Source organism: Hippoglossus stenolepis, chromosome 15, assembly GCF_022539355.2.
Source record: "Hippoglossus stenolepis isolate QCI-W04-F060 chromosome 15, HSTE1.2, whole genome shotgun sequence".
NCBI classification, from domain to species: Eukaryota; Metazoa; Chordata; class Actinopteri; order Pleuronectiformes; family Pleuronectidae; genus Hippoglossus; species Hippoglossus stenolepis.
The window spans coordinates 6,918,722-6,941,695 of NC_061497.1; the positions used below are offsets into that span (position 1 = coordinate 6,918,722).

The 22,974-nt window shown below is 40.6% G+C and overlaps 3 protein-coding genes across 6 annotated transcripts; all 3 read left to right on the plus strand.

The window, feature by feature from the left end:
• Window positions 1–2,715: 2,715 nt before the first annotated feature.
• On the plus strand, window positions 2,716–7,542 carry zfpl1 (zinc finger protein-like 1). Of its 2 annotated transcripts, none has more exons than XM_035179313.2 (8): window positions 2,716–2,902; window positions 4,363–4,470; window positions 4,565–4,676; window positions 4,807–5,000; window positions 5,190–5,268; window positions 5,764–5,955; window positions 6,067–6,190; window positions 6,284–7,542. In XM_035179313.2, the coding sequence occupies exons 2-8, from the start codon at window positions 4,369–4,371 to the stop codon at window positions 6,468–6,470; spliced, it is 990 nt and encodes a 329-aa protein (XP_035035204.1). In that variant the 5' UTR covers window positions 2,716–2,902; window positions 4,363–4,368; the 3' UTR covers window positions 6,471–7,542. The 2 variants fall into 2 exon arrangements, with proteins under 2 accessions (XP_035035204.1, XP_035035203.1); XM_035179312.2 differs by having other exon boundaries at window positions 2,717–2,902; window positions 4,358–4,470.
• A 1,903-nt stretch (window positions 7,543–9,445) lies between these two features.
• si:dkey-273o13.3 (repetin) lies at window positions 9,446–16,654 on the plus strand. 3 transcript variants are annotated; one of them, XM_047343350.1, is made up of 8 exons: window positions 9,446–9,451; window positions 10,638–10,792; window positions 10,929–13,590; window positions 13,910–13,938; window positions 14,143–14,304; window positions 14,443–14,509; window positions 14,699–14,803; window positions 15,093–16,654. In XM_047343350.1, the coding sequence occupies exons 2-8, from the start codon at window positions 10,644–10,646 to the stop codon at window positions 15,942–15,944; spliced, it is 4,026 nt and encodes a 1,341-aa protein (XP_047199306.1). In that variant the 5' UTR covers window positions 9,446–9,451; window positions 10,638–10,643; the 3' UTR covers window positions 15,945–16,654. The 3 variants fall into 3 exon arrangements, with proteins under 3 accessions (XP_047199306.1, XP_035033825.2, XP_035033826.2); XM_035177934.2 differs by lacking the exon at window positions 9,446–9,451 and adding an exon at window positions 10,002–10,129 and having other exon boundaries at window positions 10,580–10,792; XM_035177935.2 differs by lacking the exon at window positions 9,446–9,451 and adding an exon at window positions 10,002–10,129 and having other exon boundaries at window positions 10,580–10,792; window positions 10,932–13,590.
• Window positions 16,655–17,972: 1,318 nt separating this feature from the next.
• rom1a (retinal outer segment membrane protein 1a) lies at window positions 17,973–22,089 on the plus strand. Its single transcript, XM_035178758.2, has 5 exons — window positions 17,973–18,134; window positions 18,353–18,587; window positions 19,827–20,257; window positions 20,393–20,639; window positions 20,823–22,089. Exons 2-5 carry the CDS (start codon window positions 18,438–18,440, stop codon window positions 21,039–21,041), a joined length of 1,047 nt encoding a protein of 348 aa, XP_035034649.1. The 5' UTR covers window positions 17,973–18,134; window positions 18,353–18,437; the 3' UTR covers window positions 21,042–22,089.
• Window positions 22,090–22,974: the final 885 nt, after the last annotated feature.

The window sequence follows — 22,974 nt, forward strand, 5'->3', positions numbered from 1 at the left end:
AACAAGGGTGGATGTTAAATCGAGGATGGATTTTACACTCAGTTGCATTAAACTGTTTTATTTTTTAATTTCTGTGCATGAAACCTCACAGATGTTCCGCACATCTCCGCTTCCTGCCTTTGCACTCGGACTGTGGGCGCTTCTTCTTCTTTTTCATTTTTGATTCACTCACTTCCCTCCACAGGCAATTCGCATGTGCAGTGAAGTGTGAAGGGAAAAAAATTGTACCCTCGTTCTCCAATACGTTCATGGCCATTTACACCCACTCGCAGACATGCATATACTGTAAAGACAAAACGTCGTTGTTATTCATGCAGAGAGCATCCCGCACACGCTGATGTCATTAATATGCGTTTAAAGAAAAATGCTTGTCCGCAGGGCTGGACCGTGAGCTATCATGGCTGCCATGTGAGGGCCCAAGTTTGTAAATCAACTGCTCTGAATGACTCTAACTATGTTGATGTCTGTCAAGGATGGGAAGGTTTTTATGACAGTCATTTCCCAACGTCCCCTATACTGTCTTCTTCTCCCATTTACATTTATGACATTCAGCACACTCTCTCCTCGAGACCAGAGTCAAATGCTGCACATTAAGACAACACCATTAGATCAAATGAAGACTCACATTTTGCTGCAATCAAACCATCTCGGTGATCTGCTAATTATGAGCAATTTCAAAAACTACACTTGCTCCTTCATAACATCTGTTCTCCTTTGTCTTTTACTGGTTCTGATGAAGTCGCTGCAGTCATACAAATGCCTCGGGTCATTGATTCCTACATTCATTGATATCTATTTAAAGGATCCACGCACAGATAGAAGATCTATAATCTGACCCCCTTTTGGGCTCTGTTCCGCTATTGAAAGGGTAACATCTTCCTGTGCATGTATAGTGTTTATAGTGTGCACTCTTTGTGTTCTTGGTAAAAGCTAATAGCTCTTGGCTGTCAGTTTGTGCACCATCTGCTGAGTAAACACGTTAACTGCAATCTGACGCGAAAAGGCAGGAGCCCAGCAGAACATGGAGATTTCTGCTGCTGTTTTTTATGGAAAGAAATGTGATTGTGTTACACTTGACATTTGTATCCCTTTGATGCCTCTTCACTACAATTCAACATGAGTGCAAAAAAATCTAATAAAAATGTAGGACTATATATATATATCATTTTCTTTACCCTACATATTGCAGATGCTACTAAATTATGCAGTGGCTATTTATCTTTACTACTTATTTGTTCTTTTACTTCCTTGTGCTGCTGTGGCATCAATATATTTCTGTCTAAAAGGCTTCAGGCTTACATTGTGGCTGCTGTTATAAGCGTGACATAAAGGAGAGAGTCTTCTGCAGTGTGAAGTAACATGTTTATTCAGGTAATGAGAGAGGATAAGGAATACAAAACAGCACTGTGAAGATAATGAGCAGATACAAAGTCTGTTTTACTAAATCATACATCATAACAGCTCAAAATTTGCCCTTAGATGTCACTTTCTTCACTTACTTATATAGACGGAATACAAACTGGTAACAGCCTGTTGTGCAGTTTATAAAAAGGAGGCTACATGAACACTCATTGCAGCAGCTGCTGATATAGAACATCGCATTAAGCAGACTCTCTACATGTGTAGTGTAGCATTTACAATATTACCCATTTCTGCAAAGCAGATTGAAAACGTTTCAAAATGCCTCCACGAATTAGGAGGGTCAAGCTTTTGTCAGTGTATGGGTTAATCCGCAGGGACACAGCAGATCACACCCTACAAAGTGGGTGTATAGGGAATGCAAAATGCTTAAATCAAGCCCCATTGAAAATCATATGAACCAATGTGTCATAATATCCCCTGAGAGCTTGTCACCACTTTCAAACACGAAATCAAAATATCACCATGGAGACAGTACATATATGGACACTTTGGATGTCTTCCTTCCATAGCTTCCTATAAGATGAAGGAGACGAGAAGGTCGACATGTTGGCATTATGCTAAACAATCATTTGAACATTCATTTACCTACAAGTGCTGTTCTTTAAAGCATCATATGTGCACACAGACACAGGAAAATATTATTACAAGTTTTACAAACATGAGGCCATTAATGGAATGTGGGGCAGGAGCCCAGACAAAGAGATGGTTGGAACCCTCCTAAAAATAAGGACCTAGAAGACATACGATTTGAATATACACCAATTCTAATAAACTGTAAACTATGAAACACTATATGTTTATTTATTAGGATCCCCATTAGCTGCACCCTAAAAACTGTAACCAATTTGAAACCATAGAATTGGACACACACAAGTTTTTTAAAAAACCTTATAATAATAATAATACACAAAAATAACAACAAGGCAACCACTTCAAAGCTGAATTTTGTAGTTTTCTTTTAGTGATCTTTTGAAGGAGACTATATTCTTGATCTGTGTGATAATAATTGGTAACCGGGCAGAATTACCTCTAAATTGTGACAGGCATGGTGAAGAAATAAGTGAATTAATATCAGCACTAAATAACGGAAAGCACAATTTTACATTGGGGGATACGTCAGGAAAATGAGCAAACAAATTAATGTATTCGTTCCATACTCCGGTCCAGTGGAGGGCCGCGTTGCATCTATAAGCCTGTGTGCCAACCACCGAGAGCACTTTATGTAAGAGAAAGAAGAAGAACGTTACACACTCCGGTCAGCAGGTGGCGGTGTGCGGATTCCTGTTTCACAACAGAGAGACACGAAGCGGAAGAGACGTGGCACATAAACAGAGAGGGAGGAACCAGCTAGCTGCTGCTGCTGCTACTTTACCGATGACAGCTTGTGTATCCGCCTCCCGTGAGGATCCGAGCAGGAAGCGTCAATGACAGCCACTCAAAGTCTGAACAGGCCGGGACGTGATTAAAGTCTGTGTGACAGGTAAGAGCCAAGTATTTTATCACCTGAGCTGACACTTCCTCAACTCCTGCTGCTAGCTAGGTTAGCCCGCTAACGTCGCCTCACCTGATAACTTCCAGCTTAGCTAGCAGCTAATGCTAGCTCAGGTGGACGCTGGCAGGAAAGAGCTGGCGTTGGAGCTAATAAGACGTGTTTTTAGTTTGTGGTGTAACATGAAGTCAGACCCACGACCTGCAGAAACGTGTAGCTTGTGTTTGTTTGGCCTAAATAGTGCAGACACAGGAATACAAATCACGTCAGCAATCAGTGTGAGCTGCTCTAAGAGCTGAATGCTACTGATAAACACTCAATGATTAAATCAAATGGTTTCATGATAACCTGTTTATATCCATAACATGACGAGGATTTGATTTTGAAAACAGCAACTCTGATGCATAATATAATCATACTTAATAATAATTTGGCTGCTGGTGACATGACAACTAGGAGAGTATGTGTATCTTAATGTCACTATGCTTGAACAGAAATCTCAGAAAATGTCACTTAATAACATTTGGAATGGCCTTTTTCTTTTGTCTGTTTAAAGGACTACACTGTTGATCCTGTTGTTTTACATATCAGTTTGTTTTTATTAGACTTCTCACCTTGTGTTCTGTCCTATTCTGGACTTGTTTTTTATTGTAGTGTGTAGTACATATTAGAGTGTAGCCATTTCAGGTTTCTCTGTCAAGGTTCTTGCTGAACTTGACACGCAGACAGTTCAACAGTTAAAATGTAGCATTCATTTCATTATTGCTTGCTGGCTGGGAAGTGTAATAGATCTTAATGCTTAATCAATCGTAATATATAATGTAGTATGTATGTATTATAATGTATTATTATTATTATTATTATTATTACCAAAATCCCTGGAAATACTAACATGTCAGTTTGTGAGAATATGCTCACAATCCTCCTTCACAATATTTACATTTATTGTCGTATGTCAAGATTCTTTGGAAAAATCAATTGGAAAAACTGTAACAGAACAAAGTCTTCAGACAGTTATGTCTGTATTTGACTAAAGCAGCAAATTAAATAACTTTCAAAGCAAGTTTCTTTATCTAAATGAGTCAATGATGAATTTCCTCAAAAATGTTACTCTCAACATGAGGCGAGTGAGGAAGTTTTTGCACCTGAAGTGGTCACAAGCAGAAATATACCAACAGCAAACGTGTCAGGCTGTCAGGAAAAAAATAAAGAGCTATTGCCTCTGTTATGTCTGCAAGAGAACATTTACCCCAGGATACATTGATACAATGTAAACCTTTAAATGTTAATACTTTATTCAAGTAATGAAGACATACCTCTTGCTTCTACCCCTGCTCACACTAAAAACAAGGGCAGTTTCTAAGTTATGGAACAATGAGAACTGATATTGTTCATGTATATGCATCTTTAACAAACCTGCTGGACTGTTGGTTGTCATCCAAACAGCACAGGTGGCTATGGGTCTCTGCAAGTGCCCAAAGAGAAAGGTGACCAATTTATTCTGCTTCGAGCATCGTGTCAATGTGTGTGAGCATTGCCTCGTCTCCAACCACAACAAGGTGAGTGGGCGAATGAGTATCACAATACGTGTATTTCTGAAAAAACATATTGTGCTCAAATTAAAATTCTGCATTTCCATCCCCTGCCCTTCAGTGTATCGTGCAGTCATATCTGCAATGGCTCCAGGACAGCGACTACAACCCTAACTGTGCTCTGTGTAATACTCTGCTGAATGCACAAGACACAGTCAGACTCATCTGCTATGGTAAGATTCTACATTTTCTATTTATATTAAATTCATGGGGATGTATTGGTCAAGCAAATCACATGGAGAGAAAAAAAAAAGGCATCCCTTCCCTGTTTGGATTTCAAGAAATTGTTTTTGCCATCCACAGATGTGTTCCACTGGTCCTGTCTTAATAACTTGGCATCTCGACTGCCACTCCATACGGCTCCAGCAGGGTACCAGTGTCCCACCTGTCAGGGTCCAGTGTTTCCCCCCTCTAACCTGGCCAGCCCAATTGCCGATGTGCTGAAAGAACAGCTGTCATCTGTTAACTGGGCTAGAGCTGGTTTAGGGCTGCCGCTGGTAAGGGCCTGTTCTCGTTAAATCCTTTCTGTGTTGCTCTCACAACCATTTGACAATCTTTCTGAAAACAAATGAAATGAAAAGAAAATAAGACATCCAGAATTGTGTGAACCCTCCGGCTATATTTAAAATGCACATTTTAAAGATGTAATGTTCAAACATTAATAAAATGGGATCTCTGACTGACAGATTGAAGAGCCCATTGAGGCCCTTGAGGAGCCCACAGCAAATGATGTCACTGATTATACTGACTGGTCAACATTTGATGGTAAGACATAATGTTTTGTTTTTTTTAGAGAATTTCAAATATTTTTAGCTGTTATTGAAACATACAATATGTAACAATTCTTCATTCAAATGTCTTAAACAACTAGAAACAACTTTCATCATCTAAAATCTTTCAAGCCATGTTTAAATCAAGTTAAATTAAGTTTTTTTTTTTCCTTTCACTATTTGTATTGGCCACTCTTTGTGTTAGCTTCTCCTTTTTATTACATGAATAAATCTTTAACACATTACCTCATCCATCAACATAATTTACCCCTGAGTTGCATCAGGTAGATTTTCAACATCATCTCCCATGATCCCACGCTGCTACATGACATCATCAAGCTAGCTCTTTTGTTATCGTTTTAATTGAGACTCCCAGTGGCTGAAGTTACATATTGCACTTTTGAGGTTTAGTTTACAGTGAAAGTCAACATGTGTACATATTGGGCAACATGATCAAATAATTAAATGATGTCTTTTTCTGTCTCGACAGCACAAGAGCAAAGTAACGTATACCCAAGCCACTCCTACAACACCAGCGTCAGTCCACCACCAAACCCAGTCTCAGCTCCAGCACAGGAAGATCTTGGTGGTCCTCGTAAAAATGGGGATCCAAATTTGCAGGAGCAGTCCGTAATGAACTTTACTACTGGCAACGCCTGTGACACTGTAACATTACACTCAGGTAAAGCAATGAAAAGCCATCTGAGTCCTCTCTGCAGCTCTGCGTTCCCTTGTGTTGCCTAAAACGTAAAGAAACTCAAGAGTCGCTTTTCTGTTTGTTGTTATTCTCCAGCATCATCCCCAAGAAAGCTCTATGATACTCGAGACGTCGGCCAAAGCTCTGTCACACAGATTGACTTTGACGACGACAAATACCGGAGAAGACCAGCGTTAAGTTGGTTTGCTCAAATTCTCAAGTAAGTTCTACGAGTTACTGCTGTGACACTTGGAATAAGTTTTATGACATGGTTTTGTGATCTCAAATTTAACAAATGTATTAATCTTTCCAGGAACCGCACCGGTGGAAAGCGGACATCTCTGTCCTGGAGGCAGCGGGTCTTCATGCTCCTTCTGGTCGGAGTGCTTGGATTTTTTACGTTGATAATCATCATGGCTAAACTCGGACGTGCCTCGGCTGGCTCAGACCCAAATTTAGATCCTCTTCTTAACCCCAACATTCGAGTGGGGAAAAACTGAATACCAGCATCGATCTGTTTCTCTTCCTTCTGTGTTACCTTGGGACTTTCAATACACGGTTATGCCAGTAGAGGGAGCTGTTTACCCAACTTGAGTGGAAAAGAGATGCTGCATCTCTTCAGAATGGAATTACTGGATCCATTCATTTACATCAGACATTACAAACATGCCATGGCCCTTCTGACCATGAAAATATGTCACAACATTCAGGAGGTGCTCTGTGATCCCAGCTAAGCAACCTGAAAGTTTAATGTTGGACCAAGGCCTGAAATCGTGAACGGTAGATAAAAGGGTCCAGTAAGTGTTGCTATCTGTTGACAAAGAGTATTTATATTTACTAACATTCGTCACTGACCTTTTTTAAGGTCAAATTTTTAGTTCATTAGAAACTAATCAAAACGCTGTTGATGTTGAGAGAACATCCGTTGCTGGTTGAAATGTCAGAATGTATATATTCAGTTACGAAACGTTAAGTAACGTTCACAGGGTTACAAACTGATTCCACATGTGGATTTGAATTGAGTGGCCTTACAGAAGAGGTCAGAACTGGAATCAAATACCCCCTCACATGATTAACACAACTATTTATGGGTGTCTGCTTTATTTCTGAAATTGAGTGTATTGCTTTTAGACTTGCCATACATGTACATTTCCCTGATGTTTTTTTGACCGTCTATTAAAGGGGAATACTACAGAACTTCAGTATGTTAATATTTTTCACACTTCATGAATCATCTGCTGTGCACAGGCAAAATCAAGAGTGCAGGAAGTTGTATTATTTCAATTTCTATGATGATGAATAATATTAAGTTATAAAACAAATATATTACTATTCCATATTTGACTGCAGTTGTTCAAACATGTTATTCCTCTTCCCAGGTTTTAGTAACAGATTGTGACATATGGATACCACCATAGTAAATTGTAAATTTGTCAAAGAAAGATTTATGAGTGAAAATAACACAAAGCAAAATTGCACCATAACGGCAAGTAACTACTCATTTACTCTCTCTAATTTCTCTGGCAAGACTACATATTTCTCTGACTCCCGTAATAAAAGTTTCCTTTCAAAGATCATGTGTGGACCTTATTTCACCTGCAGTAAATACAAGCTCACATAGAGTCACAGGGTTTGTGTGTGTTTATGACTTGATACTGTAGATGCCTCAGTCTGTGTTAACATGACCAACAGAGATATGTTTGGACCAGATTCAAATTACAAATTTGTTGTTGGGTTCTAGTTTGTATAATTAAATGGCATGTTTTATTGCAGTTAAAAATGTTGTAACTAAAAATCATTTTCTGCATAATGTCACATTGTCATATCCCAGATACAAACACGTTTCGGATGGTAAAGAAGAATAGAAAAAAGAAAACGATCTCATGTCCTGTTCTTTTTGAAGGAGAAGGTGGTTATAAGATGCTTCAGCCTTGAGCAGAACACTGAACTTTTGCTGAGAATGAGAAATACCAGTCAGACGTGCCTGTAGATAACACCATATTAATTATCGACCTTACACCATGAATACTTAGTATATCACTCCCCCTAGTGGTGTGACTGGCTCAGGACCTCCTCAGCAATGTCCTGTGAAAGTCAGTGAAGTCGCTGACTGGACAGAGCCCAGGGCGGCTGAAGGGCTGCAGTTGCCAGTGACAATACACACTTTATATTTCTAACTAACACTGGCTGTATATTGTACTCTCATAGGATAATTACTTACTACCTTGGCTTAGAATTAGCATCCTATTACAAACATTTTCTTGTTGCATAATACTCAACATCCAAAGGTTTTCCTCTGCGGAAAAACAATCTTTCTTGCATTTGTGTATGTTTTCTTATGAGTTTCAGAGAGTTACCTGCCATAGAAGTTATGTTTTCACCTCTGTCGGTTTGTGTGCAGTCTGGTTTGTTTGTTTGTTCTTAGCATTACGCAAAAACTTCTAAACATACTTCCATGAAACATGATGGCATTTCCAACCTTAAACCATTTCAGTCCCTTTAAAGCTCAGTGATTCTGCACTGCATGTGTGATGAACTACAGCAGGGGATGGCTGCATGTTGATCTGTTCACGAATCTGAACAAAGTCATCTCAAACAGGCCGTACAGTTGGTCAAAGACTCACTGAGAGATGTTGAGGATTGTTCAGCTCTAACACTGGCCATGATGTTCATTTACCTGAAATAGAGCTGATGTGGACATCTCATTTCCTAAAGTCATTTTACTAAATGATGTAACAACTGTAACAGCCTCATTAGAACGAAAATGTCAAACAGAAACTATCTCACAATGTTCAAGAAAGTGAAAAATGATTTGTGGATCCTTCCACCAAGTTTTTTGATAATGTGTCCAGTAGTTTTTGCGTAATCTTGTTTACAAACAGACAAGTGTATTCAATCATGAGTTCCTCGGTCGGATATAATTAGTTGCCTGAGAAAAATCAGTCAGAAACTGCTGCATTCATTACTGGGCCTCTGATGGTCTAGATCCCCTTTGATGTAACGTTGTCACACACTGTCCTTGAGAACTCTCGTAATAACCCCTGGCGAGTGGTATCAGTAAAAACTCACAGCTACATCACATGTTCGCATGAGTTGCCTCCTCTGACTTTCCACTGTGTCTGGCAAACAGTTGCGTAGGTTTGTCATTGATCGACAGAGGATCTGAGCCACGTTACATTGATGTAGGGAAAGTCGCCTGAGGCTATGAATATTATAATAAAGCCCCTTTTCAATGAGGATGACAGATGTGACAACCCGACCCTTTGATTTCAGTTGTCTCATGTATTTCTGGGCACAGAACGCGTTTGTCATGAGCGGTTTATTAAAACATCATGTTGTCTTATGTAGTGCAATTACCTCTGTCACTCTATTGGAGTTCAATTATTTCTCAGTAGCTGTGAGTTATTACATTGCGCATTGCAGTGACATAATAGGGACATCCCGATCAATAACTTGCCACTCTGTAGTTGACGTGTGCACTGTAAGCCGCACAGTTTTTCTCTTCCTCTGCTCTGCACAATCAAGGTTGAACGTTTGACATTTGCCCTGACGTCAAAGCTTTGTGGTTCTTAACCCAGCATCATCACAGATAACACATAAAGTGATAAAAGAGTGTTTTGTGAATATTCAAAAAGTTGTGATTGATATCTGATTCCAACACACAATACCATCCCTGCAGTTTTTTAATTATCCTCTGACATTTTGGCAAAGTGAGCCTCATAACAGACGTCAAGCACGTTTCTTTAACAAACAAACCCCTAAAGTCATGTCCTTGTGGCCTTGTCCAAAGATCCCTGAAAAAAAAATATTTTCTCATTTCTTAATTTATTGTATATATTGCTAATATATTGTGCAATTATTTAATTTAAATTGTATGTAACAAGAAGGATACAGAGAGATTTGTACATTAGAACTGCATTTTAATAATTTATATTGGTATGTATTGAGTGAATTTGGTGTACAATAGAGTTAATAGACTTCAAATCTGTCAAAACTGGCTCCTCTGTCATTGGACAGCACTAGAGTATATATATTGATGTGTGATTGTGAGTCGTTCACATGTGCTTCCCACTTCTATTACTAGGTTCGTCACAGAGAGGCTGCAACTCTGATACAAGGAGCATCTCTGCCTGCGTCATCCCTGGAACCTCCTGAGAACGTGAGTACAGATGTTTGCAGATGTATCAAGAAAATTTAAAGTCAAATATTTGATATAATGTCTAAAATAGAAGTAACTCAATAATGTTAGAATCATAAAACTTTTTTTGTTTTATAAATTGAATGTGTCAAAGTGTTGCTTGTATTTAACAATGTTGTATTTTGCTAAAATAAGTTATTTTTCAAATATTTAGCTTTTTACAGCATGTAGCTCTGCAATCATTTCAAAAATAATAACAGTTTTCTAGTTGTACTTTTTTACAAATGATGCAGCAATACCATGTAGCTGCTGTTGTGTAGTTTTGTGAACAAGTTATTCTTAATCTTTTGATATGAAATTTCATTTTTTTTAAAATCTTGTTTACATTACAACATTAAATAAATAAAAACATTTTGTGGATGTATTTTGTGGAAAGAGCATAATGATCATGACTGTGAAATATTTCACCAGGGAATAAATATTCCACCCGTTTCTGAGGACGACTCCCAGCTGACAGATAGCGGATAAGTCCGAAATGTGTGACCATCAAGAAAAAGACCACAAGCGTGGAAAGACTGCAAACTCAAAATCTCAACCAACGAAGAACCATCACCAAAATCAAGGCCGCCATCAGCACCACTACCAGAAAAAGTCCCACCAGTCAGATGACACTTATAGCCAAGAGTAAGTCATGCAATTTTTCTACTCTCATTACATTTGTAAAAAGCTGGATCTAATTGTAAAGAGATGTAAAGGTTCTGTGTTTAAAGGAGCAGAGAATCCTGTGTGACATTAACCTCTTGTTTTGTGTCTGAACTAGCAGCCATTCATCAGCAGAGGACAGCATTTTCAGCGATCACCACCCCGACCATCGACGGCCAAGTGTCAATGACCAGACTCATCATCCTCCCTCTCACCATAACCATCACAAGCAAAATCACCACCGTGTTTCTCTCACAGAAGCCTCCCTGAGTTCCTCCACTAGTTCCTCCTCACACTCCTCTTCGTCTTCCTCTTCATCAACATCGTCCTCCCCTTCCTCCTTCTCCTCTTCTTCCCTCTCTTCCTCCTCCTCAGCATCTTCCTCCAGCCTGTCCTCTGACACCAGCAGTGAGCGTTTGGACAGACATCCAGCGAGGAAGCCTCAGCACTCACAGTCCTGTACTGACATTTCAGGGAAAAGCAGGTATTTTGAAGAAGGAGACGACACAGCCCCGTTGATAGAGGGACGGGGTGATCAAAACAGGCAATCGGCCAGGCAGAAAAGAGAGAAAGGCAAGTCCTCCCGCAACAGACCTACCCACAGCAAAAGGCAGAAGATTGTGAGAGGCTCTGGAAATGATGGAAGTTTCCGCAAGTCCAAATCCATGGAGGCTCTCACTGGACGAAAAGACAGTGAGGGCCATGGAAATTTGGATGAAATTGAACAAGAAACGAGTAAAGGTGAAGCCAAGAAGAATTTAATGAAGGAAAAAAAGAAGTTCTCCGCCTTTCTGAATGAGATCACTCGGCAGGTGCTCAGCCCGATGAGACTCACCACCCTTGGGGTCACAGATGCTCAAAGAGCCTGCAGTCCACGGCAGGGCTCCTCCGCCAGAGCCAGTAAGATAGACAGCCGCACTGAGAAACGCAGACAGCATAGGACTCGGCCCACCAGTGCAGACTCAGTTACCTCCAGCAGACACTCCCACACCAGTCAGCACTCCACTCGTCTCTCTAACTCTAAGTCCTTCCCACACGACCACACTTATGATTCTGCAGACTCCTCCAATCACATGTATCACAGGCCCAGAAGCTGCACCGACATTAGCTGTTTGAAAAAACCTCACACGCAGACTCCTCAGCATCACAACCGCTCTTCTTCTTATAAGGGCCGCCACCGTCACCAAGGAGATCACACTTCCAGTCACCATGATCATCACTATGAAGAATGCAAGAGCCCAAGTCCTCAGCATCACCACGGAGACCAACACAACACAAGTCATCACCATTACCATGGACACCGCCGTGATCATCATCGTCATGGTGATCACCATAGCCCAACCCACCACCACGGTGAACACCACAACACTTTTCAGCACCACAGAGGCCACCCAAGCCCATCCCATCACCGTCACTATGGAGACCATCATCATGGAGATTGCTACAGCCCAACTCACCACCATGGACAGCACCACAGTGCAACTCATCATCACCATCGTCATGGAGACCATCAAGGCCCTGCCCGTCATTATCACCATGGGGAGGACCATGGCCACGGTCCACACCATCACCATGGAGACCACCATGGTCATGCTCCTCACCATGAAGATAACCATAATACAACTCATCATTATCATCATGGAGACCCCCCCAACACAAGTCATCATCATGAAGGTCGCCACACCCCAACACATGACCATGGAGACCACAATTCAGGTCACCATCCCCATAGCAACCACCCAGACACTGAACGTCCTACTACACCACATCAACACAGACACCACAGCCTATCATCGATTGAGCACAGAGATCATCACAGCCCAAAACATCAACATCACCATGGAGACGACCACAGCCCACCACATCAACATCACCATGGAGACGACCACAGCCCACCACATCACCATCACCATGGAGACCACCACAGCCCACCACATCACCATCACCATGGAGATGACCACAGTGCGGGCCATCACCATGGAGACCACCATAGTGAGGGCCATCAGCATCATCATGGAGATGACCACAGCCCACCACATCACCAACACCATGGACACGACCAAAGCCCACCACATCACCATCACCATGGAGACCATCACAGTGAGGGCCATCACCATGGAGACCACCACAATTCAAGCCATCAGCATCACCATGGAAACCAACACAGTTCAGGCCATCAGCATCACCGTGGAGACCACCACAGTCCAGGCCATCAGAATCAGCTTGGAGAGCTCCAGAGTCCAGCCCATCAGCATCACCATGGAGACCACCACAGTGAGTCACATCAGCAACAGCATGAAGACCATCTTGTTGAATTGCTTCAACATCCCCATGGAGACCACCACAGTCCAGGCCATCAACATCACCATGGAGACCACCATGGTGGATCACATCCGCATCACCATGAAGACCACCATACTGAATCCCATCAGAATCACCATGGAGACCACCACACTGAATCTCACCAAAATCACCAAGGAGACCACCACAGTACAGGACACAAGCATCACCATGGAGACCACCACGCTGACACTCACCAGCATCACCAAGGACATCCCCCTGAGTCGCATCTCAACCAATCCTACTCCAAAAACAATGACCACGACCATGATGGCCATGATGACCACCACACTCATCTAAAGGGCCATTCTGCTGACAGTCCTCCTTCACACAGGAAGCCAGAGTCTCTTATAACTAAAGCAGACCCAGCCAAGAACACTCTGAGCCCCGTCAGCCTGGAGGAGGAACGGACAAGTTTCACTGACTCATCAGCACATAAGGTTTGGCATTATATTCAAGACTCTTTCTGAAATCCACTGTTACTGTATGTTCAATAAGAAATTATTGACCGGTCAATAGTTGCCTGTGTTTTACTTGCTTAATTAACAGGTTATGCAATGATGTTCCACTCATTTGATTGTGTATTGATTTGTGTGCATGTTACTGTGTAACTAATAGATTATCTATTTCAGAACAATAGATTAGTTACATGCACAAACTAAGGGTAATTGAATAATGGTAGTCCAAAGAATGCTTTTCACTTTTTTTGTTGTACACCATAAATATTATTTCTTTTTTTGGTGGGGGTCTTTAATGCAGGAAGAGGCACATGAGCTGGGTAGAATAATGTAAGTATGATGCAACTCTGTTGATTATATTAACTGGTAAAAGCACTCGCCCATTAATTTGGATGTAAATCCCATGGAAAACATTGATATGTGTGATTTTCCATCCAAAGGAATGAAAATACTTTTGCAAAAATATGAAAGAATTTGCTCATTGAACAAATGCACCAAAGGCTTGTGTACATTGTATTTTTCTGTATTTGACAGGGTACTACAGGAGAAGAATGAAGGTCTGCATCATAATTTGCTGAAGACAGCGGTGAGGATGGAGTGTTTGGGAGAGGAGTTTGTGAACAGCCAAAAGATTTTGGAGGCAGAGCTTCAGACGACACGTATGGAGCTCAGCAGCCTCACCGATAGATTTAGGAGGTAAAGGAAGCAGTTTTTTTCTTATGGATGATCTGCAACTGATTCTTGATCTCATACCATGTGAGAGATATTGTATTCAGATTGTAATATATTTTATTCTTGTGGACTACTGCACTTTTCCCCTCTCTCTGTCTTTAGACTTCATGACAGCTGCTCCTCAACACAACAGACCAATAATCTCCTGCAGCTAAAGCTAAACTCAGTGGTGAGATTACTAGTATTTCTTAGTGTCTTGACCGTAAGCTACAAAAACATGAATTCCTTATTCATTAAAACCTGTGTATGTATATATAGAAACCAGTTTTGACACATGTGCCTGTTTATGGTCCCTGATTTATAGAAATCTTAGATCCGCCATTGGCTTAAAGTTCATCTGCTGTACTTCCTGTGTTAGGCTCAGAATATGGAAGGAGAACGCGAGAGGTTGAACCAGCGTATCTCAGCGTTGACGGTGCAGCTCGCTGATGCCAAATTTGGCAACAGTGTGGAAACATTCAAAGTAAGATCTTGACCTTTGAGTTCTGGGCAGACAGTGGCTGTACAGACACATTCATATTCAGTGGTGAAAAAAAACATATTGAAAATGACTCTGGTATTCCTTCTGATTTCTGTCAGCCACTGTGGGGTAAAACTGACCGACTATCTTAAACAACTGAAATATTAATGAGCCTTTGTGAAATTTTTTAATGGGCTTACAGCTACCAGCATTTTTCTTTAATCACTCAACAATATCTTATTTGACTTTACATCATTTAATCAATAAACTCATCCATTTGTAACCTTTACAGGCAACATCTGTCCATCACAAAACCAACATCCACTTTCAGTCAGGCGATGCCATTAATCCGGTGGTTCTGCCCATCGCTCCCCCTCCGGCTCAGTTCATGGACACCCATACCTACGGGAACACAAACGCCGGCGGCCAGGACCAGTTACTAGGGTCAGTTCCAGAGGAGGAAGAATCTGACTGGTCAGAGTTTGGGGAAGAGATCCCACGATTTATACTGACAGGATCGAATAGAAATCATGCGTGGAGACACCAAGAAGCAGACGTGGACAAAGACAGCGAGTCAGGGGGTGAGGAAACTATAGGCCTGCGCTCTGCACAACTGCGGCAGACATCTCATCTCCAGTTCAATATCCATAATGAGATTTTACCAGCACCGCAAAGCAATGCTTGCCCTTCTGGCTTTAAGAATCTGTCTGACAGCATGACAGCTGAGGGCAATTACAGGATCACCTCAAGTCCAAACATTGGCTCCTCCATCCTGATCCGGTCAGCCAGCCTGGAGGAAATTCCTCTGGCACGGCACCACATGCAAAAGGAGCTGAGGGGCACCGAGGCCATGATGGACCTCCACCACCCCCGAGAAGACGTTATCGGGGATTTAGATAATGAGATCATTCATCATTGGCGAACAAACAGTGACAGGGAGGCAGCTATGGGGATGCTGGCGGAGAGCAGGATGTCAGACGTAAATAGTGGCCTGGCCAGCCTGCAGACGGCTGAGCAGATGCTCAACCACTTCATACGTGAATCACAGGCCAGTGAAGGCAAAGGTCAGGGCAGGGCGGAGGTGCACGGCTGGATGGGAGGGATTCCAGACGAGGTGTTGAAAGGGGAGCGTACTAAGCTGTGACAGTAACATGAGGCGTCTGAAATCGTAATTTTATCGGGTTAGTTTCCAGGGAAAGTTCAATTAAGCTCATTTAGTTTGGTCCAATAACTGTAACTGCAAACCTTTAGGACTCACTGGTTTTGTTCCTAAATAAAAAACAATACAACCAAACATCTGCCAAGTGGTACTGGAGGCAAAATTAATATTATATGTCTATACTATGTAAATAATAAATATTGTTTTTAATAAACAATATTGTTCAGTTTTTCCTCTGCACCTTGGATTGGCTCAATTATTGGTAAAATGTGAAAATAGGTGAAGATATGTATTTTTGTTGTATTGATCCACATATATGCAATTGTTATTGTTTGTGTTTTCGCTTTACTGGCTGAAACATTATGTATTTGTATAGTGTGTAGTCCTTGTGTATGTAGACACACAGTTGAAGGCATCCTAAACACATACTAAAAGATTTGTTTCATGTTAATCTATTTCCCAGTTGTAAAACGTATGGTTGTACACTATTACATATATATATGCACACACAAAATATGTAATAATGTTGTCTCAGCTTTAATTATGGTCCTATCTTTGTGTAAAACATTTAATTCCTCTGGTTGCAATAACTTACATGTCAAAGGAAATGCTTGCATAAACAAATTCTGCAAGCTTGTGTAAATGTAACCCATGTAACTCTGTCCATATAAAATCTAATAAAGTATACGAAGAAACAATTGCTACATTCGTTTAATTTCTGAGAAAGGTGGTGATGGAGATTGTAGCTGGGTGAGACGGAACTCATGACCAGATTTCATCCAGGTTTCTCATCTCCTTGCTGTTCGGGTTTGACCACACTTAGTTCAGCTTTTTGTTTTGTATTTATACACCTGCTACTTTTTGCTGGGGATATTTTTATTTTTGTAATTTACAGACTAGATAAAACTACCAAGTGGATCCATGTCACTTCAGAAGTCTAGAAAACAACTCAACCTTGTGTTTGCTAAGCACAGAAACAACCACTGACTCCATTAGGGGGAAATGCAAAGTGGGTTTATATCAAACAAACACAAAAGCAAAAGCAATACCATGATCAGTTTGAGGATTGTTTCTGCCTGCATGGAACCTCTGCAAACAACCGCATGATCAACATGTAGAGATAAAGTTATATTTAGATCTCTGACGTCCTTGTGGGGATTATAAGAAAATCACTTTCTCTCTCTGCCACTACACATTCCTTTCTACTGCTGTTGAGCAGAAACATGTCCTCAATGTTAATAATAGTCACCGGCAGTAGACATTTATATATTTTTTTCCAACTTTCAATGCTCCCTTTAAAAGTCACATCATTACGAGAAGCAAAAGTAAATAAAAAGAAAGAAAATAAATTATTATGCGACTATCATCGCTGACTGTTTATCGGAATATGTTCCAAACCTTTCCCTCAGGTCATCTACTGCGGGCTTGCTCAGTATCCCCAAAACAAACTCTAAAAGTTTGGGGGAAGCAGCTTTTTCTTGCTATGCACCAAAGGTTTGGAACAAACTCCCACTACACATCAGACAAGCTTCTTCTGTTGATAGTTTTAAGAAATTAAATTAATTATTTATCTGTTTTATTTTTATTTTTTATATTTATATTCTAAGTCTTTGTTTTATTGCTAACATGTTCTTATTGATCTCTTATTTCATGTCTTTGATTTTATTGATTTAATTGTAAACCACTTTGAGCTGCATTTTATGTATGAAAGATGCTGTATAAATAAATGTATTATTATTATTATTATTATTATTATTATTATTATTATTATTATTATTATTATCAAAATTCTTAAATTGTTGAAACACGTCTCCTTGTCTTGTTGTCTTTTAATCTCAGATTTAATTCAGTTTAGATGTGCATATGAGGTTGTGTCATGAGGATATATGTTACTGTGCACAGCTAACACATTATGATAATATCCACCTCCCTGTCAGGTTCAATTTGGTTTGTCATCTGTGTCCCTCTGTGTGAGTGATGGGTGCTGATCTGACAATGGCCTGGATTCACAGACCACTTTAATAGGATAGGTAGGCATTAGAGGTAAGACATTCCCGACATTCAGGTTCTGCCAAATCCAGTATGCCAAATCCACTGTGTGGCACACTGGACGGTACACAGTGGTCGGTGGAGATAACTGGACTTTTTTCAGCACTTTCTGGGGAATTGAATAAGGTGAACTTTGATGCTCTAACGTCTGAAGTTTTATAAATGTATTCTCTGAAGATTTTGTCCAAATTTCTTTTGACTTTTTGAAAAGTAATTATCAGTATGTTTTTAATTTCGTCTGCTGTGTTTCCACAACTTTCCAAATTCAGAGTTTAATACAGTTTTGTCATCTTCCTCTCTGAGGCTTTGGAGTTCTGCCTCTCACCTCTGCTCCTCTCTCACAGACAAAGCACAGCATCGTCCCTCGTCGCCTCGTCGCTCTCCTTCCCCTATTCCCTCGGTGAGACCCGGAGCCCCCTCGCTGCAACCATGGTGGTGATGAAGATGAAGTTCCCCTTTGCGAAAAGGGTGAAGCTGGCCCAGGGACTGTGGCTCCTCTCCTGGAGTGCCACAGTGGCCGGGGCCATGACCTTCACCCTGGGGTGCCTGCTTAAGACGGAGCTCCGCAGACGAGCAGAGGTACTTTTTGAAATTTAAATTCCAGGACTTTGAAGCTTCGTTCATACATCCGAAGTTTTGCTATTATTCATTTTAAACTGCTATGATTATAAAATTGTGTAATTGTAAATGGGCCACATTTCTTGGTGCAATGGAGACTTTACAGTACATTGGAGTTTGTGGACCAGCTGTGTTCATACTTGTGATTGAGAAAAAAAACATAACCACATGAAAAGGTAATGATTCTAAACTGGTAATTGTGCACTAAATATCTACATTTAAGGACGGTCAACTCCAACTGTCCTACAAACTGTCAAACTTTTAAAAAGAAAATTTGAAATTGGAATTGAATTTCTTCAGAAGATGAATAAATGTCCTTGTAAACTGGAAACAACTGTGACCCACTTTAGCTCTTGAGTCATCATTTAATAAAACCAGGCTCTGTCAGTCTTAATCATCCTAATCCACTGTTCTGAAGACTGGCATCATACCGTTTCACTATTATCAAAACTATGTTTAAGCTTATGTTGATGTATTTCAATATTATATTGGAGTAGTTTGCGTATTTGTATTGTGTTCAGCCTCCAATAACATAATCTTGACAGCTTTCACTTTCTTTTGCAAGGTTTCTGGTGTTTGTAAAAATAACAAATATAATATTATTTCAGTGATTAAAAATGTATGTGATCCTAACACACACACACATTCATACACACACACAAATACACACACTAGCTTTTAAAATATCTTTTAAGCAAACTCTGAGTGTCAGCCTGTGAATTTCCAGACAAGCATAATGTTTGGTTTGCCAAAATAGGAGAGGATGCTACTCCTGGAGCTCACACATTCATGTAAGAACTCATACACCCTCATATAACCTGACAGAGCAACAGCACATTTAAGCTAGTGGATAGAAGAAAACTGTGTTTATGCGTTTGTTTTTCACTTTCCTCAACAACTCTCAGGATGTTAACCACATATTTATTTCTCAACAGAGTATTTAAGACTGACTGTAATCCTGATAAATAAAATGCAAATTATCATACAGTATTATATTATGCATTGTGTGTGTTTAGGACTTCTACCATGTCCATAAAAAAATAAACAACAACAAAAACATTTGAAACTATTGCATCTTAATATTCATCCCAAAAAATGAAAGTATCAAAGATCAATGAAAGAAACCAATTTTAGATTTTCCATCTAAAACAAATGAAACTTTCAGAACATTAATTACATTACTGTGTGACTTAATTACAGGTAATGGATAATGGAGACATTCATGTTGTGCCCAACACCCTGATGATAGTTGGTCTGGCCTCCTTGGGGATCAACTACTTTGCTTCAAAGATCTGTCAAGATGCCCTGGACGCCGGGCGATTCCCTCGCTGGAAGAACTTCTTGAAGCCCTACTTCGCCATCTCCTGTTTCTTCACTGTCCTCATGCTGCTAGCCGTCATCATGAGCTACGCAATGAAGGGCAGCCTGGAGTCTTCCCTGAAGGGCGGCCTGAAGAACGGCATCCGCTTCTACAAGGACACAGACACCCCGGGCCGCTGCTTCCAGAAGCAGAACATCGATCGGCTGCAGATGGAGTTTCAGTGTTGTGGAAACAGTGACTTCAAGGACTGGTTCGAGGTCCAGTGGATCAGCAACCGCTACCTGGATTTCAGTTCTAAGGAAGTGAAAGAGTAAGTGGTGGGAAATTGTTGGGAGAGGTTTTCACTTCAGTGAATATGAACAAATGGACACTCAGGGACATAACAATACTGTGTTTACTGGTGAAAACATCTCTTATCTGACACATGTTTCCTTTGGTTACTTAGCCGCATCAAGAGCAACGTGGATGGCCGTTACTTGGTAGACGGTGTCCCGTTCAGTTGCTGCAACCCCAGCTCTCCGCGGCCGTGCATCCAGTATCAGCTCACCAACGACTCGGCTCACTACAACTATGAATACCAGACAGAGGAGCTGAACATCTACCTCCGAGGCTGCAGAGAGGCCCTGGTCAACTACTATATGGGTCTGATGAACACCATTGGGGCTGGAGTGCTGTCAGTCTTTATCTTACAGGTACAGCATGAAAACAATTACAGTGGTCCCACAGTGACTCCACGCAAGATTGGTGGTGCTTTGGTGCCATGAAATTGATCTTTTAAGGATCGATACAGCTGCGAAGAGGTTATAGATATAGACAGCATAGATATTGTGGATGCAGCTCAACATCTAACATTTCTCCACCTTCCTCCTCCCCAGGCTTCTGTGCTGGTGAGCTTGCGGTTCCTGCAGACCGCCATGGAGGCAGTGGCGGGGAAGGAAAACACCGAGATTGAGACAGAAGGCTACCTGCTGGAGAAAAGCGTGAAAGACACCTTCATGGAGTTCATGAACCCCGTGCTGAAGTTCTTCCTGTTCACAAACCAGGTGGAAGAGGGCACTACTGCAGCAGAAGGGACCCCCGCGGCCACGGCCTGAACCACACATGACGCACACACACATGTAAATAATTTTTACACAGAGAGGGCGATCAACGATTTAGGTCTAGTATTTTTTATTATCAGATGATCATCACTGGTAAACATTTACTATCTCACTATACTTGCCCATTCATATTTCACACACTGTATTATACCAGAGAAGACCCGCCCACAGAAGTTAGTGTAAACCCATGATTTCTTCTGCTCCTAAAAATGGATAAATCACTGAGCACATTCTCTATCTTTTATTATTTCTTATTTTTATAATAATAAACCCTTTTATTGTTACATTTGTTTCACAAATACAAAAATCCCTTCACTGTTTTAATCGTCATATGCATTGCTAATTTCACTACTGCAATGCTTTTCTATGTATATTCAATTAAAATAGAATGAACAAAAAGAAGGATGTAAAGCTGAATTGTAGAGAGACTTGAGGCACAATTCTCTGCGGTGCAACAGGATAATGACATATAATGATAGGTTATTTTTTAAGTTTGAAGATACCAATTAGCTGATGCAGTGGAGTAACTTATTTCAACTCTTTTCTATTGTCAATAAAATGCATGCATATGATATTCCATATGTCACTCTCCATAACCAGGGCTCTAAGGTGCAACTTTCTCACTGCCTGAATAGGATTAAGAGGATTGATGTATCAGTGTCGATAATGCGATGAAAGCCATCAAGTGTGTCCTCTGTTCTCTCACCTTTGTTAAAGCTGTTAATCCTGTTTATTAATAGGCCACTCAGCCTGATGCCATGGCAGTTATCCACCTGCGTCAGGTGGATGTAAGATGCAGGTGCAGGCTGTTTCTGAGGCTTGTTTCATTACGACAACTGATTTTGCCACACAAAAGAAAAGAAACTGAACTCCATTTTGCACTTTTCCCCTTATTTTTTCCCCCCAGTGGTTAATTAGGCGTAATTATAAAAGAATTCTGCAGTCTTTTTATTTCCAGAAAAAATCAATTGTTCCTTCTCTGGAATCTATTTGTTATATCAACCCATGGGAAAAGCTTTATTAAAAGCCCTTTTAAAATCAAGACTGTGTCCTGAGTGATTTTCTTTAGCTCACATATTTGGGTGTAGAATCACCAATAAAGCTGGGAGAGGCTTCCCATGTATTCTTATTGCAAAAGAGCTGGGCTGTATATTTTATTAAGCAAACGTAATTATCAGTGTAATCATTATTGCTGTTATACGCACCTTAATTATCAAAGCTCTCTGTCTTTCTGTATGTGGAAAGCCTATTTCATGAATTGTTCATCTTATCATCTTCAAACTTTGCTGGTGTATTGCTAAGGGCCCAAAGAAGGGCAGTGTTGAATTTGATGCGATTTGGACATGCGATACGTTCAATATTAATAAAGTTTGAATAACTAGGTGAACAGCCCTTTGTGCAGCAGCGGTGGTGCAGCTTCAGGGTCCTGCAGCAGGTCTTTACTTGCTGTTTACAGCAGGTCACTTTTACAGATTCAGAAAGAAAGCTGCAACCAGCATCACCACAGGCCAAGTATACAGTCCATTCCAAACAGGCAAGTTTACAACAGGCACTGCACTAGTCATCCTCACCACTAGATGTCCAATATTTCCATCACGTATTTGTGCTTATACTGCATATTGAATTGTATACTTTATCCATCATCCTTGTTTGATAGCGATGTGTCAAACGTATTGTGGCAGGTTACAAACCTGATAGACTACATCAGTGCAATAACACAAATGAAGCAACATCAGACATATTATATATGTTAAATTATTATATGTGCCCGAACCAGGCAAAGGTTATTTACCTTTGTGAACGTCACTGTACAGTTTTTGTTGAGACTGTCCGAGAGGTGTTGATCAATAGTATTTTTAGGCATTTTGTGTCTATGCAGCAGATAAACACATTACTCTCTATATAAATATTATATCTTGTACGTATG

Coding starts and splice junctions, on each gene's coding strand:
- si:dkey-273o13.3 (XM_047343350.1), top strand. CDS start 10,644: ATGTGTGACCATCAAGAAAAAGACCACAAGCGTGGAAAGACTGCAAAC. Junction 14,305..14,442: donor CTCACCGATAGATTTAGGAG/GTAAAGGAAGCA, acceptor CTCTGTCTTTAG/ACTTCATGACAGCTGCTCCT. Junction 14,804..15,092: donor ACAGTGTGGAAACATTCAAA/GTAAGATCTTGA, acceptor TAACCTTTACAG/GCAACATCTGTCCATCACAA.
- zfpl1 (XM_035179313.2), top strand. CDS start 4,369: ATGGGTCTCTGCAAGTGCCCAAAGAGAAAGGTGACCAATTTATTCTGC. Junction 5,001..5,189: donor CTGGTTTAGGGCTGCCGCTG/GTAAGGGCCTGT, acceptor TCTGACTGACAG/ATTGAAGAGCCCATTGAGGC. Junction 5,269..5,763: donor TGACTGGTCAACATTTGATG/GTAAGACATAAT, acceptor CTGTCTCGACAG/CACAAGAGCAAAGTAACGTA.
- rom1a (XM_035178758.2), top strand. CDS start 18,438: ATGGTGGTGATGAAGATGAAGTTCCCCTTTGCGAAAAGGGTGAAGCTG. Junction 18,588..19,826: donor AGCTCCGCAGACGAGCAGAG/GTACTTTTTGAA, acceptor ACTTAATTACAG/GTAATGGATAATGGAGACAT. Junction 20,258..20,392: donor AGTTCTAAGGAAGTGAAAGA/GTAAGTGGTGGG, acceptor TTGGTTACTTAG/CCGCATCAAGAGCAACGTGG.